Source organism: Hibiscus syriacus, unplaced genomic scaffold (assembly GCF_006381635.1).
Source record: "Hibiscus syriacus cultivar Baekdansim isolate YM2019G1 unplaced genomic scaffold, ASM638163v2 tig00111582_pilon, whole genome shotgun sequence".
Taxonomy (NCBI): Eukaryota; Viridiplantae; Streptophyta; class Magnoliopsida; order Malvales; family Malvaceae; genus Hibiscus; species Hibiscus syriacus.
In genome coordinates, this window is record NW_024063126.1 from 11,040,702 (window position 1) to 11,060,608 (window position 19,907).

Here is a 19,907-nt window from a genome sequence, read left to right on the forward strand (position 1 = left end):
GGTAGTGGACGTAGACTTTGGTTGATAAAGTCGAACCACTCTAAATCGTTGTGCAATTACTTTCAATTTTCTGCAAAAGCTTCCAACAAAATTTTAATTGCCAATTCACCCCCTCTTGGTCGATTCCTTCGATCGATTAACTCAACATACTCAAATTCAAGGAAGTGACAGTGAGCCATGTACGATTTGTCAAGCTCTTCAAAATCCGCAGTGGAAGGAAGCAGTTCTGGTTGAATATAATGCACTGGTGAGGAATGGTACGTGGGTACTTGAGCCACTGCCAGAAGGGCGAGCAGTAGTTGGGTGTAAGTGGTTGTTCAAGATTAAGTATAAAGCTGATAGTTATGTTTTGAGACACAAGGCTCATCTTGTGGTTAGAGGATACTCATAGTTACCCGATCATGATTTCAATGATACATTTAGCCTAGTGGTAAAGATTGCCACAGAAAATGTTGTATTATCACTAGTTGTGGCTCGTGGATGGAGTTTAAGACAGGTTGATTTCAATAATGCATTTCTTAATGGTGAGCTTGGAGAATAAGTGTACATGGTGCAACCACCAGGGTTTGAACAAGTAGCTAGTAATGGGTCTCGATTGGTATGTAAGTTAAAGAAGGCATTGTATGGGCTATGTCAAGCCCCATACATGTCGTATTCCAAGCTACGCCAATTTTTGTTGGAGATAGGGTTTTGTGGTACATCAGCTGATGGGTCGTGTTTATTCGCCGAGTTAATAGAGTTCGTACGTTGGTCTTAGTGTATGTAGATGATATTATTATCACAGGTGAGTCTCGTGATGCTATTAATGATGTTGTTCAGTTTCTTGGCCAGAATTTTTCTTTGAAAGACTTGGGTGAGCTTGGCTACATTCTTGGTGTTGAGGTTCGTAGGATGCCTGAATGGTTGGCCTTAAGTCAATGCAAGTTTGTTCGACGTCTATTGGAGTACATGTATGATCAATACTAAGCATGCGCCTACGCCAATGGTGGTTTCACCAAAGTTGACTTGTGATGCTGGGAAGCCACTTGCAGATGATTTGATGTATCGAAGTATTGTTGGGTCCTTGTTGTATTTGAGCCATACACGATCGGATATAGCCTTTAGTGTTAATCGTGTGGCTCAATATATGCATCGTCCTTGTAATGGTCATTGGCTTGTTGTTAAGAGAATTTTGCGTTATTTGAGTGGGACAGTTGATCATGGCTTGGTGTTTTGGTCATCCTCTGTGTCTGAAGCTTGCTGTGTTACTGCTTTTGCTAATGTTGATTGGGCTAGTAATGTAGATGGTCGTAGGTCAGTGTCGGGGTCATGTGTGTTTCTTGGATGTAATCTAGTTTCTTGGAGTGCTAGAAGGCAAAAGACGGTGGATCGGTCTACAACTGAGGCTGAGAATCGTAGCATTGTTGAAACGATGTCTGAAGTAGTTTGGGTCAGGTCCTTGTTAGCTGATATGGGTGAATTGGTGTCTACAATTCCAATCATGTGGAGTGACAACACAAGTGCTATTGACATGAGTGCTAATCCAGTGCTCCATGCTCGTTCTAAGCATATAAAGTTGGATATACATTTTTTGCGTGAGAAAGTGGCTTGTGGAGTTGTTCAGGTAAACTATGTACCTGCAAAGCATCAAATAGCTAATGGGTTGACTAAGCCCTTGGTAAAGTCTGCGCACGATTTGTTTCGACAGAAAGTTCAAGTTGTTGCAGCCGATAATGAGACAACTGAGAAGGATGGGGAGAATGTTGAAGTATAGTTGCGTGCATGATCTGCAATGATAGTTGGGTTGTTGCATGCATGTTGAGCAAGATGGTTGGTAGTCGGTTAAGGTTGGTTAAGGCTGTTAGGAGTCTGTTAGAAGGTTGTTAGAGTAGTTGTGAGAGTTTTTCCTTGTATATATATTGATTTAATCCTTTAATTAAATACAAGTTCAATGTGATTTCTTTATCACTTTATAAGCATTTTGCTTAAGTTTCAACAAATGAAAACCTGTTTTATTTTTTAAAGATATCCTCCGGAGTGGAAAGCGGGACAATGATATTCCTCCATACCCACAGGCTCTTTTTGGAAGGAACAATGCTCGGTATCAATTCGGACTGGTTAAAACCCAACTTCGGACACACAGCTTTCCTCCATAGGCTACACGATTCTTGGCCAAATCTCCAAAGCCATTAATTAAGAAGAAACCGATTTTGGACCCTCAAGTCAGAAAGACCTAGGCCACCATGCGATCTTGGAACACATACACTATCCCATTTGACCCAATGGATAACTCGATCGGATCGGGACCCCACAGAAAAGTTGCAACAATTCTAGTCAATTTGGAAGCAACTGATTTCGACATCTGAAATACCGACAAATAATAGATCGACAAGTTGGAGAGAACATACTTTACCAGAGTTAAGCGACCTCCAAAAGAAAGCAGTTTACCTTTCCACCCATCTAAGTGAGTGAGAAATTTGTTCACCACTGGTTGCCAGATCTCCGATGAATTCCTAGCATGGCCTAGCGGGAGACCGAGGTACATAGAGGGGAACTTATCCCAATAACATATGATGATTCCAGCCCACAATACCACTCTATTTTCTTCTAAATTTATGCCATAAAGTTTTGTCTTTGACAAATTCAAACTTAACCCAGAAGCGAGTTCAAACAATCTTAAGATCATCTTCACGTTTCTCAACGAATCTAAATTGGTCTCCAAGAACAAAATTATATCATCGGCAAACTGGATATGCGACACATTTTCTTGGCTGGCTCCCACTCTGGCCCCTTTAATCAAACCAACTTCTTCCGCCTTCCTGAACAACCTACTTAAAGCTCACCCACTAGATTGAAAAGTAGTGGGGATAAGGGGCACCCCTGGCGAAGCCCTTTCTTGATCTTGAATTTATCTGTTGGGGACACATTCACAAGCACTGAGATAGAAGTTGTCGAAATACATAAGCTCATCCAAGTCTGCCATCTTTTCCCAAAACCCATAGATTTCATAATCAGGTCGAGAAACTCCCAATCCACCAAATCGTAGGCCTTTTCAAAATCAGCCTTTAACATCACCGCCTCCTTTTTCCTTCGAGAAAGATCATCAATGAGCTTGTGTGCTATGAGAGCACAATCAGAGATATGTTTTCCAACAATGAACGTGAACTGAGAGTCTCCCACTGCTTCGTTTATACACCTTGCCAACTGCTTGGACATGACTCTGGCCAGGATTTTATAAATACTTCCTACTAGCGAAATAGGCCTGAAATCAGTCACACCTCAGGGGCTGCCTTCTTAGGGATCAGCATGATGAGTGAATGGTTAAAAGATCTGTCACAAATTCTCCCACTATAGAATTCTCTGAATAGGAACATAATATGATATTTAAGCACGGGCCAAAATTTCTTGAAGAAGTCTAGATTGAACCTGACTGGTCCTTGCGCTCTTGTACCATCTGCTGACTGTATGGCTGACCACACTTCCTCCTCCGTAAACGGGGATTCGATATTGTTCTTTGATGCCGAGCTTAATTTGCTCAAGGGCACATCAAAATTCCTCGCTGGCAAGGTGTTAACATTATTGTAAAAACGTCTGAAATGATCCTAAAATATTTTGGAGATTTGATTGAAGTTTTTAATCAGCATGTCACCCACTCGGATGGTTGATATGAAATTTGTCCGGCCTCCAAGGGATGCAGTCATGTGGAAAAACTGTGTGTTACGGTCCCCCTCTTTGAACCACTTCAGCCTTGACTTCTGCAGCCATTGTCTCTCGTCTCTCCTATGCAAAACCCATAACTTTTGTTTCAAAGCACGAAGCTCCTTTTAAACGTCTGTTTCATAACCGTTTGAGAGAGCCATTGCTTCCAAAATCTCCACTCTAGCTTCAATCTCTGGAACTGTATCTTTGTCCTTTCCTTCTGCATCTTTCGTCCATGTTTTGGTGACTGCTTTCATGTCCCTTAAAACAACACATATTTCTTTTTGTTTTTCCTTCACACGCTGATTTTACCATATCCACGTATCCGCTGTCATCAACCCAATTAACGTATACGGTCTGGGGCCGCACACCGCACTGAAATCTTTCAACAGTAACGGATTATGGTCGGACAAGCTCTTTGGTAAGGTACACTGCACCAACTTTGGACAACTATGAAAGACTTCTGGAGAGGCCAGAAATCTGTCTAAGCGACTGGCCGAGACTGATTCACCTCCTCTAAACTAGGTATAGGGACTGCCCTCTTGAGGCAAATCAATCAAATTTCTTGATCGGATAAAATCTGCAAATGTTTTCATTGCAGCTTGATTTACCGGCCCTCCACGTTTCTCCTTTTCACACTTTACAGTATTGAGGTCACCTCCGACTAAAACTGGCAACCCCATGTTCGCTATGAGCTCATCTAATTGTCAAAAAAAACTCTCGCCTTTCAACAGGGTCGTTCGGAGCATATACGTTGATCAGACCGACCTTCAAATTATGCTGAAAAAGACAACCCACCAGCACAACAGGTCTTTCCAGTAAAACTTTCCTTTCCAACACGAAACAATTTTTTTCCCACATGGAGCTTAACCCACCCGAGGTTCCATCCGAGGGGACCCAAACTAGATCGTGGAATTTCCTTCCTTTCAACCTATTCAGCACCATCGGTTTCTCGGCGGTCATTTTTGACTCTTATATAAAAACAACATTTGCTTTACTCAAGGAGATTACACGGCAAATGGATCTTATCTTCTCACCCTTCCCCATTCCCCTTACATTCCAAGAAATAGCAGTCAAACTCATGGAAAATGAAAACACACACACAACATATTACCTTTAAGGAACTGCCAATGGGATTCAACATATTACCTTTAAGGAACTGCCAATGGGATTCAACATCCATCACCTGCCTCCGCTGCCTCCAGTCGGGCGAGGGCCTCACTATCTGAAACTTTGAAGTTTATACCCAACCTTGATGCCAAAACTCTCTCTATTAAACATAAATTAAGCTAACTAAAAAAATTATAAAAGATTTGATTAATTGAACTCGAAATAATCCAACTCTGTTCAATTTAATTAATAATTAAAAAAATTAATTATTTCAATTCTATTGATAATCGAATTAATCATTGCAACAACCTTCCCAACTAATGCATTATGTCATCATCCTTCCCAACTAACACGCGCGTTCACATTCCTTCGTTGTTTAACTAAACCCTGATTTTTTTTAATATTCATATCAAATTCATTGTCTTTTACTCGTACTAAAATCAAGGTATAAAAATTTTAAATTCTTATATATTTAAAAAAAAAAAAATTTATTGAAAATATGTTTTTACCCACTAAAATTTTATAAATTCTTTCATATTTAAAATTTTATAAATTTATTTTTCTAACATGAAACTCTAAATCCGTCCCTAATTAAAACCATATAAGATTTTGTTGTTGATATGCTCTGACAAAAGTTGCCTTAATTAATACAAATAAATTTTAGCTTAAATCATATCAAATAAGCCCGGAAGCTTCTGTTTTAGATTTATGTTAAAAATTTATAAGGGGAAAAGTAGTTAAAAAGAAATTAATATTTAATAAATTATAAGTGAGAGATGCGATTTAACTTAATTCGATTTTGATTATATTTATAATAAGAAAAAAAATAAATAATTCACTATAAATATAAAAATCATAAAAAATACATGAAAAATTTGTATCTTGTAACCATTTAACAAATACTTACTTAAAGAAAGATATACACATTCGTACGTTCAAAATTTTGTAATAATTTAATATCAATTAAATTAGAATCCATACCCTTTAACATGATTTTTGAAAAATAAATCAAATTATTAACTAAATAGTTAATCTTTGAACGCCTAGTTAATACTAACATGAAGAGGGCATTATGATTTTTTTTAATATAAATATGAGATGAATATAAGGTAGTATCTATTTAAATATTCTCAATAATTTGGCAATGAATGTTCATATCTCTGCATGCGTGATGCTCAAACCCGAAACTTCAAAATATAACAACGATCACTTAACTACATAGATACACTTAAATTCATTTGAATTAACAATCTTTAATAAAATATAACAAAATCAATATTAATCAAATTAGTATTTAATAATTATTTTTATATTTTTAAAAGGGTAAAAATGCAACCAAAAATTGCTTAATGGCATTTTTATCATATGGTTGTGAAATGATAGAATTAATATATACTTATAATAATTTAAGTTTATTATTCTTTTAAATGAAATTCTAGTCTATTATTAACTACTAATTAATTTAGTGAGATATAATATTAAATTCTTTAAGTAAGATTAAGAGTTTGTTTTATATTAAATGAATGAAATAAAATAAATCCTATGACAAGCCTTTATAATATTGGGTAAAATACACAAATTGTTCCCCGACTATAGGATATTATTTTATTGAGTCATTCGACTATTAAAAGTTACACAATAGTCTCAAACTATGGAGAGTTGGAGTCACTCAACTATTAAAAGTTACACAATAATCCCAAACTATGGAGAGTTGTTTCGTTGAGTCACTCGACAATTAAAAGTTACAAAATGGTCATCTGACTATTAATTATGTTCCAAACTCGTCCTTTTTCGTTAAAAATTGGCAATAATCTGAGCTGGACGTTAACATGCTGATTGAGATATGATAAAATCTGATCTCATAAACTTAAACGACTATCATATCTCAGTCTGCATGTTAACGTTTAGCTTAAACATTGCTAGTTTTTTAACAAAAAAGGATGAGTTTGGAACATAAAGAATAATCAAGTGACCATTTTTGTAACTTTTATTAGTCAAGGGACTCAACAAAGCAACTCTCTATAGTCGAGAGATCACTTTATAACTTTTAATAATCGGGAGACTCAATAAAATAATATCTTATAGTCAAGAGACCATTTGTCTACTTTATCCTATAATATTCTATTCAAAGTAATACGTTAATGTAAAGAATAATGGTGATTATAAAAAAATTAATTTATGTATATTAATTCATAATGGCCAATTAAAAAATGAGGAGTTGCATCACTTCAAAAACGTGATGAAATTAAACGTTTTAAATCTCAACAACAAGCAGCTTCCAAGAATTGTCTTCAACAAAACAACAAGGGTAAATTACACCAGTCCTCACTGATCTATACTCTCTCCTATTTTACTTATTATACTTTCAATTTTTCTAATTTACTCATTGAACTTTTCAATTGCTCCTATTTTGATCATTCTAAATTATTTTATTATTATTATTATTATTATTATTATATTTGTATGATGTGTCATTATTATTATTATTTAATATAAAAAAATTAAAAAAAAAATAAAATAAAAATAAAATGTGATCGGACGCCACCGTCGACCGTCGTAGATGGTAGTCGTTCAATCCCAAATTTCATGGGTCGCTTTGTCTCGACACCCTGAGTCCAAATCCGGCCTCCATTTTGCCAAACTTGCTCTGAAGTCTACGAATTGGAGATTGAAAGTGAGGAAGGAGAAACATTTCAATCAAAAATCATGGGATTTGGAACACATTTTCTGGTGAAACAACTATTAGATTTAGATTTAGGGGGTCGCGACTAACCGATCCATGAAATTTGAGACTGAACAACCTCCATTTACAGTGGTTGATGATAGCTGACGGTAGCATCCGACCACCTTTTGCTTTTTATTTTATATGAAACAACCATCAAATTTAGATTTAGGGGGTCGAGACTAACGAATCCATGAAATTTGGGACTGAACGACCTCCATTTACGGTGGTTGATGGTGGCCGACGGTAGTGTCCGACCACCTTTTGTTTTTATTTTATATTTTCAATTGTTTTATATTAAATTATAATAAAAAGGCCATGTCATATATAAATAATAATAAAATAATTTAGAGTGATCAAAACAGGATCAATTCAGATCAAGTTAGTGAATAAGTGAATAAAAAGTTGAAAGTACGAAGTTGAAAGTACGATGAGGAGATATAATATAGTTCAGAGATGAATGGTGCATTTTACCAAACAAAAAAGAAAACCAGAGATAAAATAATAAGAGTTCGAAGGTATATATGTAATCTAACAACGAATATGAAGAACTCAACCAACAAAACCATTCAGTTCAAATCCTATTTCTGGGCTCAGTCTCCAAGAACAAGAACAACACCCAAATATGTACTGCGGTAGTGCTTCAGAATTTGATCTCAGCCTCTTGGAATCCATTCGTCGGCATCTTCTGGAAGATGATTTCGATACATTCATTCCTAGAAATGCTGCGGGAAACCTAGTGAAAAATGAGCTACCGGATGTTGATGATGCGATTATTGTCGATCAATGGATAAACTTTGATCAGTTGTCTGATGCACCGGAGGAGAAGGTCTCTGTTAATAATCCGATATTCCCCAGCTTCGAAATAACTTCTCAAAAATCTACGACTGCGACTGTCGAGAATCCCCACGCGCCGCCGAAGAAGGTACATTATAAGGGAGTAAGGAGAAGGCCGTGGGGGACATACGCGGCGGAGATAAGGAATCTGAAGCGGAAGGGAGCGAGGGTCTGGCTTGGTACTTACGAGACTCCGGAAGATGCCGCACTCGCTTATGACAGAGCGGCTTTTAAAATGCGAGGTTCGAAAGCCAAGCTTAATTTTCCCCACCTCATCGGCTTCGATCAGGTGGCGCTGGTGAGAGTGACCGATAACAAGCGTAGAGTTCCACAGCCATCTTTCTCTTCTTGTTCATCGACTCAGTCTCCGTCATCGACATTGACGTTGGACGACCAGACTCCGAAGTCGAAATGGAGAAAGGATGAGGTTAACTGTTCGATTAGAAATGAATTTGAACTAGATGTGTACCAGTTGATGATGCCAGCTGAATTTTGAAAAACAATAATTGAATTGTATATATTTTGATGAGGGATTTAAATAATCATATGCTATCAGAATAGATGTCGTTATATAACGATAATAGTATCGTCTGAAATCATTATTGCATAACTATAATATCTATAATCATCGTAATAGTTCTTATTATATCCTTAATTATGATAAACACAACACAATCGAAAACACGATCGCAATCGTAATTTAAATCTCTATCGATATGTAATAAATGTTTTTTTTAATTTTCTTTTTACGCTCAACATAACCTGATCGAGCCATGTCATTTTTAAAAAAGAAATCGTCCAAATACTAATGTCATAACAAATTGATAGTTGAGGGATCAGATTGACTAAAAATAAAAATTAAAAAATAAAAATTTGAATTTATTAAAATATAGGGGTTAAAGTAGCTATTAAGTCACATAGGTGAGGTAATATTTAGTGTCCACTATTGACAATGAAGAATAAGAGGACATGTGATTATGATTGAAAGATATGTACTTTTTATTACGAATAATTGCAAAGTACACCACCTCGATGTCCTCATTAAAAAACCTCTCTATCCCTAAATAAAAGAAAAAGAGTGAACCAAGATGTAGAAAGATCGAATACAGAATAAACAGTAACAACACACAAGGCATACCCCAAACCACACCACAACTCAAACTAACACCAATACCAACACTACAACAGAACGAATATAGAACGAGAAGGACGACCATAAAACTGATCAACAGCGAACACAACGACAATGGGAAGGAACTGAACACCAACAGAAACCAATATCACTAAATCTGCTAACAACACTAACGAAACACCATGACTACATTAATCTTCAACCCAGCACACAAAACACATCATTCAAAATCTCCCCATCGCCAATAGATAAATTCAACAAACAATCACTCCCCTACAAAGATAAAGACTTCTGCAAATCAGAATCAAACGCCATTCATATCTAAATGCCGAAGCAAGAGCTGGGAGATCTTGCTTCTACAGCAGGCAAGAGGGTAGCCATAACGAAAGCAGAAACACAAGAAACAAACAAGCAAAACAAGATTCGCTTCCTTTAAAAGCTTCAACGAAACTGAAAAACCACACTTATAGCTCCACCACTTTGGATACTTCATATCAAAACTAAAAAACAAACGAAATTCTGGCGAGAACCGATCTCCACTGTGCACAAAATCAAAAACTGCTATGACAAACATAACAATGAATGGATCCCCTTGGACAAGCCTTAAACCCGAACTATTGCCTCCTAAAACCTCCTGCAATACTACAACTATCTCACCTTACAATCATAAACCTTGAGATCCATAAGAGACAACGAAACTGAAACAAATGCCCAGAGAATGTAACCAAAACAGCTTCAGCCTACAACACTAGATTGTCAAGCTAAGACTAAAGACGCGTCACAAACACCCACTAGCTAAGCCTCACACTCAACCACCACTTAAGAAGAAAGACTTTAGACTTTGAACAATCTTGAGCATAAGGGAACACACACCGGCCAAAATAAAAATCCCAAACCCCAACCTGACAGCTCAAACGACGACAGCAGCCTTATAAAACGTCCCCACGATTGGCATAGCAGTGATCAAAACGAACCAACAAGACAACCAATATTGATCAAAGTCAAAAACAGCAACAAGAGAATGAATCCAAACAACCAACTAAAACCGAATACACCAATCATGCACAACCACATCAACATAATACTACAACACTACAAACACATCTAACTTCAACCCAGCTCTCAAACAAAAGCAGCCCCAATGAGAAACAAACAAGAGACAATCCCACCCGACGAAGAATAACACATCAGCAGACCATACGAACAGACCACTCAAGTCAAGACCCTGAAAAAAGCTGGAGAAACACGCACATAAAAATAAATAAATCCCATAAAGAATAAAGGCTCCCGAGGCACCTACAGCATGTGCAGAAAGCAAGAGCCAAATATCCCCCATACCTCCTTTCTGCCAAACTTTCTGCCAACATTCCACTATCGTAAAATTTCTCTGACTCATCGTCTTAAACTATACAACTCCCATACCACCTTTCTCGGAGCCTGAACCTTCTGCACATGCCTCTATGAAAACAGAAACGACGCCAAACCTCGGCGATTGCAAGCCACGCTCCGCCATCGACAAAGGATCCGATAATGAAAACACGAGTCTCACAACATAGTTGAACTTCCAAAGGAAACAAATCCTGAAACACAGAACCTAACAGAAAACTCAGACCAGGACTACAAGGCCCATCGAACGACACTGCAACCAAGAACACATCCCCTCACCGACAACGATGACTTCGCCGCTCCACCACTAGCTAGAGTGCCAACAAGGACCACACAACGCAATACACATACATAGGAGAGGGCATTGAACAGCATCTAATAGCAACACCAAGGAGCATTCAAAACAAACTAAGAGGCGATGAAAGGTAACAACGGCGACGAAAACCGATCATGCTGCTAAAAGCATACTTATTAAAAGGAAAGAAAAACAAAAGAAAGAAAAGGATCGGCGGCCAGCAACCAGCCTTGAGGGCTGGCGCCGCCACCACGATTGACTGTGGAAGAAACCCAAAGCAACTTTTCAAAGTCGGAGGAATTGGACGAATCTGTTTGACAAGAGAAATAGATGGTTTAGTTGAGCTTTTTCAAAGAATTGACAACGTCATTATGAAATTTTTATGCCTTTAATTTACTTTTTTAATATTAATTCAAATTATAACATATTTTTAAAAAAAAATTATCAATGAAATTAAAAATTACTGTTTTAATATTTTAAATAATTATACACATATATAAAAACCTAAACCTGACCAAAGTGATTAATATAAAAAAGTTGGAGGACTCGAAAGTAGGGGCTGGATTGGTAAAATTGTCTGATTAGTCCTTGAAATTATAAAGTTTCTTTTATTAATAAAATGATAAAATTTTCCTTTAACCTCTTGAATTTGATAAAATTATTCTTTGATCCTTAAAATTAAGATTAAATGATATATTTGGTCCTTGAAGCTGTACTTCAATATTACTTTGGTATTTGAAGAATTTTTTGGTTCAGTTTGGCCATGAACTTTTCAACTACGATGCACGTTACCCCCGTCTAATTTTTCGTTGTAAAAAAAAATTCATGTGATGCAATACAAAGGAACACGTCACACGACACATAATATTCATTAATTTCAAAACCAAAATAATAATAAGATATAATTTTAAAAACCTTTAAAATTATAAAAATCTCCGTTAAGAAAAAACATAATGTCCAAATTAACTCTCATGTTTATTAAAACGGTCATTTTAATTCTTGTTTTTTTAAGTATTTTAGTCCCCAACATTTAATTTTAAGCCAAAAAGACACATAACATTTGGCTAAATAATCACTTTTAACTATTATTCTTTCTTTTTGGGAGCATTTTGACTATTTTCATTTTAGGGTAAAAGGCTCTAATTTTGGAGCGTTAATAGTATATTAACTAACAATTTTCATCCAAAAGGGATATTTTTAACCTAAAATGAAACATTAAAAGTCAAAATATTATAAAAAAATATAAGAGTCGAAATAATTATTTTAATAAACATGAAGGCTAATTTTGACATTTTGCCTCAATAAAAGTGTTCTTTCATCTTTGAAAAAAAGGAAGAGGAATATGCAAACAATTATGTGGTACAACCTGATAATTTAAGAGATAGACGCGATAAAAAAATATTATAAAAAAATATAACATTTTAAGTTAAACAGAGTCTAAAATGTTATATTCTTCGTAATATTTTCATAATATTTTTTATTGATAATAAAAAATGTTATATTATTTGTAACATTTTAGATTCAACTATAAATATTATTAAAAAATAACTTTTATATTAAATTTAATTCTAAAATATTATAATTTTCAATAATATTTTCAGTTGCATGTATTTTCATTATATATTAACCCTAAATTAGGTTACTTTTTTAGACTTTCCCGGAATCCGCAGTTATCCACAAAAATTGAAGGGATGAATTCTTAAATGTGAGTCATTAGAAATGATGATGCTGATATGGTATATTTTTATTTTTCAATGCTAACGTGACATTATCTTATGATGACCGTCAGCATCACCATTAATTTTTTTAAAGACAGGTGATCAAAATAGAACAAAACATAGCATTATGTATGATTTTTTTTAAAATAATAGTTGGGTGAATAAAACAGAAACCAAGTAATAGAGGGGTGATCAAATATGTAGTTTACCCAAACATTGCATGGTATAATGATAAAAAATGACTCTATCGTATGTCTGATTAAATAGTAACTTTGGATTACATCTTTCAAGTATTTTAACCATAAGGTTTTATTTTGGGACAAAAAGATTATTCTATCAATGGAAGTAAATAATCAATAAACGGTTAATGCTCTAAAATAAATGTATTTTATCTTAAAATGAAATATTAGGTGTCAAAATGCTAAAACAAATTAAAAATTAAAATACTATTTAATCAAATATAAGGGTGTAGACACACATTTTATATATATTGATATTATGCATTATAATATATGAGTATTATTATTATTTCAAAACTAATACATTTACATTTCTGTAACAGGCCTTTACAATTCGTTAGGCCTAACTGTGGCCCATCTTCCCTAGCACACCCTCACCAGCAACGCCGTTTCCTCTATAGACTCCTCCGCGTCGAAGACTTGTCCTTCACGTTTCCCTTGCAGTAGTTGCAACACCAATCTCGCCAACACAACTCACGAAGATAACAAGAATCAGTGTTGTAATCATATTAGAACTCTAAAAAATAGGTTTTTTTCTAGATTATAAATAAGCTGTAATCAACACACAATGGGGGGGATGGACACTGGATTCACACACGAGATCACTGTGTAACAACCACTCACACACAATAGCCAAGAAAGTTCAAGCCCTTGTAAAGATCTTCGAGAGGATAATAAAAAAAGCTTTTTTACCTTGTCATTCGATTTCTTGTCTTGCATGCCGTATCTCCTGTGTTATTTGTTGCAAAATGAACCCACAAATCGCTTAGCCAAGGGGCGTTTTCAAGATCTACTTCGGTAGATCTAGCCCCCGAGGCTTGATTTGTTGGAAAACCAATCGGATATTTGAAATAGGGGAGTTGGGAACTTGCGAAAAATTAAATTTTTTTTTGGGTTTTGCCGCCGATGAACGGTGGCCGTCGCCGTTCAACGGCGGCGACGAGGCGGCATGGGTCACCGGAATCTGGAAATTCACGCCGGCGTTCATGTGTTCTTTAGGAACACAAGAACTGGCGAGGAGAATAATAGAGAGACGGGGGTCTCGTTTTGGCGAGAGGAGAAGAAATGAGAAGAATATAAAAAATTTTGATATTTATACTCAGGCCCATGGACCCGAGCGGTGACCTGCGCGTCGACCCAGACCCGGGGAGGATCCGCGTTTTCTAATAAAATAGGGAAAATTCCCCTTTTAGTCCCCTTCTGTGTCAAAAGCCCCATCTTTGTCCCTAAATTCGGTTTTGTTCACTAATTTGTTCCTAAATTTGATCTCCATGTTACGATTCGTTCGATTTGATCACTTTTGAAAGCCAATTTATTTATTTATTTATTTTTACTTCCTCATTTTAATTTAACCTAACTTTCATTTCCTTTAATTTGAGCACCTAACTTGCGTAAAATTCAATTTAATCCCTCTGTATTTTTTTATTACCTATTATATTTTTTTATTTTATTTATTACGTATGTATATGTATATATATTTCTATTCTATTCTTGTTATTATTATTTTCTTTTATTATTTTTATATATGTATATTACTATATATATTTTAATTATTTGCTTGTTTTTTGGACATTACGTTATATATATATATTCTAAGTCTGTCACTATTATATTTATTTGGTTTACTTTCTATATTTTATTATTGTATATACATATATTTTACTTTTTTGTATCGTTTTTTTCTTTTACTATCGTTTTTCCCCTCTAATATTTAATTATTTATCATTAATATTACTATTGATATACATATACTTTTATTTTTTTTATCTAATATATTACTTTTACATTTCCTATTTCTTACATTTATATATAGATATATGCATGTTTTACCTTTCGGGTACTTCATGTTCCTACCTTTAGCACTTATGTATATTTACTATTATCCCCTTTTTATCTTATTCTTTTATTTTCGTCTCTATTTTTTTTCTTTATTTTTTTTCCCTCGTGTATTCGGTTAATTAATCTAACATTTTTTAAGTGTACATCTTCAAATAATCAAAGGTAAATAATTCAGGATCAAATTTTACCTTTTAATTCAAACTTTCAATTTTCTTAATTTAAGACAACTGGAAATTATGTAGTACCGAAAGGGCAGTTCAAGGGTGCTAACCCTTCCTTGACTGTAACCGACTCCCGAATCCGACACATCCTTGGTAAAACGCAGATCAGGTAAGAAATAGGGTATCCGATCAACCAATAAAGATCGGTGACGACTCCAATCCATTTTCCTAAGTCGAAGCCCAATTCCGGGGCCCAACCGAAAGGCGGTTGCGACAGCTTGGCAACTCCGCTGGGGACCGGTAAGTGAGTCAGGCTAAGGTAATTTCCATTTGTCTTTTTAACGAAAAGGGTAAGTTTAAATTTTAAGGTAATATTTCGATCCTTTTTACTTACTTTTGATTATATTTTCGAGTAAATAGTTGGACTAATCGTTTTCTCATGATTTCAGACTTCAAAGTTTTTTTCATCTAAGGCTCTATACCGAGCTCCAATTCCTATTTTAAGTGGGGGTGAAAGCGACGCCTTCGTGTGAATTTATTGTGCGGGCCTAGCAAGTAGCCTTCGGGATTCATATACCTTATGTCTTCGTGTGAATTTATTCACCGTGCGGGCATAAGGGAATGTGTCCCCTCGAGTTTAACTTAGTCCACACAAGCCTGTGATGGGTTTAGGACTAAGGGTCTGGCAAGCCCAAGGGGGCACCGACAAGGAGAACTCGGGTACCGTTTTTTTAAAACCTAAACCGGGAGACCATGAAGAATTAGAGCCTACCCCAAAACCACGTTCCAAAACCTAGGATATTTTTACCCTAACCATGTTTTTTTTTTGCGCTTTTTCCTTCCTTCATTTTTTTATTTATTTTTATTTTACTAACGTTTTTGCCTTTGTGTTTGTTTTCTAGCATTTGCATCATTACAAGAGGCTATTGATCCCTAAAAAGCGTTTGTTATACACAAAATAATTCGAATTAATGGAAAAGGTGTTGTAATACAAGAGATTGAAAACGCTGAGGCACGACTATGGTCCGAGAAGGCTCAGAAAGAGAAGGGAGACAGTCTTCAGGGAAACTATGTGTCAGAAACTGGTTAGTTATGCCGCTGTCAGCCTGAAAAGAATAATGTCCAAGAGCTGCGAAACATTTGGGACAGTTGGAAGAATGACAGAAAGCAGAAATTCAGCCAACGATATGGTGATATCGCCCTTGCTCCATGTCAAGACTGATGAGCCCTTACTCTGAGCATTAATTCAATTCTGGAACCCGGATAGTTGCTTCACCTTTACCAGGAAGACATGGTGCCTAATATCGAAGAGTATACTACTCTACTGCACTGCGAAAAGCATCAAACTAGAGAGGACAATATTAAACATATAAAGAGTCAGCCCTTCAAGAACGGACTGGCCAAGATTGCAGGGGTTGATGAAAAGTGGGTGACTGATCGACTCCGGCACAAAGGTAGCGGGGAAGGAATCGAGTGGATCCATATAAGCAACTAATGAAGAACCACCCTGATGAATGGAAGACTATAGATCTTTTTGCACTAGGTCTGTACGGTTTGATCATCTTCCGAAGGTTTTGGGATGCATTGACGCAGCCGTAGTAGAATTATTTGAACAACTTCCAAGGCGAGTCAACCCAGCACCGACCATCTTAGCCGAGACCTTTCGATCCCTTAATCATTGCAGAAGAACTGGTGGAGGAAGGTTCATTGGGTGTGTTCAACTCCTTCAAGTCTGGATTCACAGCCACTTCTGGAAGACTAGCGGGGTTGGCTACCGTCGATTCAGCACTACCTATTCACCATTAGGAGAGTTCATCACTATGAAATGGCATGAAGGCGCTTCAAAGGAAAAATGGATGAAGGTCTTCACACATCTTCAGGATCGGGATATTACCTGGAGAGCCCCCTGGTTGTTCCTCAGTGACGTTCTTTTCCGATGTGGGGATTCTAACACTATGACCTTACTTGGACTTTGGGGTGCAGTTGGGTATGCTCCTTTGTTGGCACTCAGACAGTATGGGGAACGTCAGTTTGTCCCAACAACTTACGGAGTATCTACATCAGAGTTTATGTATCACGGTGACAGCTATAAAAAATGATCAAGGAAGTAGCCGAGTCATGGAAGAAAGTATTCCGAATGGATTTCGTGGCTGCTAGAGATATGCTTACTCTGGATTATGTGGAATGGCGAAGATTGAGAAAGAATGATAACATCCCGGTGCCAGACCATGAAGACACCCGGGCCATGGAGGAACATCTCAGGTCTGTCCCTTCTGAACTTGAGATAGCCAAGACAGAGTTTGAAGCTGTGAATAACGAGCTGAAGCAGAAGGTAAAGCAACTTGAAGCGCTACCAATGGAAGCTAGATGCGACTCTCAGAAAGATCGAGCAGATAAGTTGGAAAGGGAGCAGAAAAGAGTCCGTTTGAGCTTGAAGACTTGAGGAAGGGATACCAAGATAAAGTCAAGGATAACTCCAAGTTGAAAATGTCCTTTGAGTACTGGAAAGATGAAGCTCATAGCCTGAAAAGGAAATTCGAGGGACCGGATGAGAAAACTTGGAAGGAACAGATGAAGACTGCCCAGAGGCGCCTAGCAGACTGTCATCATCAAAACCAATGCCTGAGAATCCAAGTGACTGATCTGGAGAAACAATATGAGAGAGATGGTAAAACAATAGCTGAGTTAGAAGCTATTGTAGATGGATTCAAAAAGCAAGCAAGCGAGCTTCAGATAGTGCTCTTCGATGGGGGTTTGCAGTGGCGTTTCCGTTGGGAGCAAGCACAACAAAGGGTGAAGGCCAGAGACGCTGTCATCCGAGATTTCCTGGATCAAGTACAGAAGGCAGCTCGCCACCTACACGGCCTGGCAAGAGAAGCGGGAGTAGTCCGACAAGGTATACAACCAGTGACAGATGAAGGCAGAAGACTTGTCAACCTGCTAGAAGCTGTTTGGGGTCTAGAGGATGTAGTCCGAGTGTACCTTTGATTTTTTTATGTCTCTTACAAGATAAATTTTTGTCTAAATAAAGATTATTTATAAATGGACATTTTTTTGGATCAGTGCCTCTAAATTGCATACATCATGCATCACATACTTTGCATTTTATATTTCAATTTTTTATATTTTTACATTTGTATTAACCAACAGAACATGTCTCAGACACCAAGCATACCTCCACAAGCTCAAGATACACATCATTCGCACAATACCCGAACAAAAACGAGACAAATGGAGGTCAGAATGGAAAACTTGAGGAGAACATGGCCAACTACAAAAAGAACTGGAAGATAGAATGGCTCAGAACAGTAAAAGCACCCTAGAGTCCATCATGAAAAACCAGGAGTCTTTGGTCGACCAAATGTGGCCAAGTTATCGGGTTTTACAACAAGCTAGTGCAGCAGGGGCAGGTTCCTCTGAGGGGATAACCATATAACCAACCCCGCAAGTGGTTATCTCACTCGGAGTATTACCCGGGGACTTATCCGCTATTAAAGGGAAGTCTGTTACCCGGGAACTCATCCGCTACCAAAGCAAAAATTGCACCTACTGTTAAGATACAAACTTCTACGATCATCCCTGACAATCATCCGGATGATTATCATGTCCCAGATTTTGATGAGGAGGACAAAGCCAGAAAGATGGAGGAGAAGATAAAGATGTTAGAACCAACTGAAGATAGTCAAAGGGATCATGACTATTATGGGGTAGATGCGATGGAGCTAAGCCTGGTTCCAGATTTGGTGCTCCCGCCAAAGTTTAAAATCCCTGAGTTCGAGAAGTTCGATGGGAACAGCTGCCCCTCAGCCACATCACTATGTCTGTCGGAAAATGACAGGATGGGGGAAATGACCAACTCCTGATCCACTGTTTTCAGGAGAGCCTATCTGGTTCAGCTATCCGGTGGTACAACCAGCTCAGCCGAACTCATGTCAAAACATGGAAAGGCTTGGCCAAGTCTTTCTTAGAACAATATAAGCACATTAATGATATGAGACCAGACCGAGTTATGCTGCAGAATCTGGAGAAGAAGCACAATGAGAATTTCCGACAGTATGCATAGAGATGGAGGGATTTTTCTGTGCAAGTTCATCCACCCTTGGATGAAAAGGAAACGAGAAAACTATTTGTACAGACCCTGAAGGCACCCTACTTTGGGCACCTGGTGGCAATTACATCAGGAAGCTTCTCAGATTTAGTCATGGCTGGTGAGATGATCGAATTAGCCATCAGGCAAGGAAAGATTGAGGGAAGAGATTCTAGTAAGAAGCCTCCCATGAGGAACAAGGAGCGAGAGATCAATAACGTCAGCACTTATAATGCTAACAAGGGAGTTATGATCTCGGGTCCAAATGCCACAGCAGTTCTGCCATCCAGTACTTCCAGACAGAATCAAAGAGAACCGAGAAGGGAAAGGGAGAGGGAACCAATCGATACCATTCCCATGACATACAAAGAGCTATACCAACAGCTCTTTGACACTCACGCAGTGTCACCTTATCCTATGGATCCAATGAAGCCCCCTTATCCGAAATGGTATGACGAAAACGCTAACTGCGAATATCATGGCGGTGTGCAGGGGCATTCTATTAAAAGTTGTCTCGCATTTAAGAGGCTAGTACAACGGATGTGGAACAAGAATTGGATTACTTTCGACTCCGGAGCACCAAAAGTCGCTCAGAACCCCTTGCCCAATCATCAGGAGACAGGAATCAATGCAGTTACTACTGAAAGGGGCAGGAAAATCAAAACCAGTGTTTCGGAAATTAAAACTCCTTTAGCTTGGGTAT

The 19,907-nt window shown here is 37.3% G+C and overlaps 2 protein-coding genes across 2 annotated transcripts; one reads left to right on the forward strand and one right to left on the reverse strand.

Annotated features, from left to right (window-relative positions):
* Positions 1 to 2,212: 2,212 nt before the first annotated feature.
* Positions 2,213 to 3,195, reverse strand: LOC120165445. The gene is made up of 2 exons (XM_039174962.1): positions 2,858 to 3,195; positions 2,213 to 2,807 (listed from the first exon to the last, which is right to left on the reverse strand). The coding sequence occupies exons 1-2, from the start codon at positions 3,193 to 3,195 to the stop codon at positions 2,213 to 2,215; spliced, it is 933 nt and encodes a 310-aa protein (XP_039030893.1).
* Positions 3,196 to 8,100: 4,905 nt separating this feature from the next.
* Positions 8,101 to 8,843, forward strand: LOC120165446 (ethylene-responsive transcription factor 13-like). The gene has a single exon (XM_039174963.1). It carries the CDS (start codon positions 8,136 to 8,138, stop codon positions 8,841 to 8,843), a length of 708 nt encoding a protein of 235 aa, XP_039030894.1. The 5' UTR covers positions 8,101 to 8,135.
* Positions 8,844 to 19,907: the final 11,064 nt, after the last annotated feature.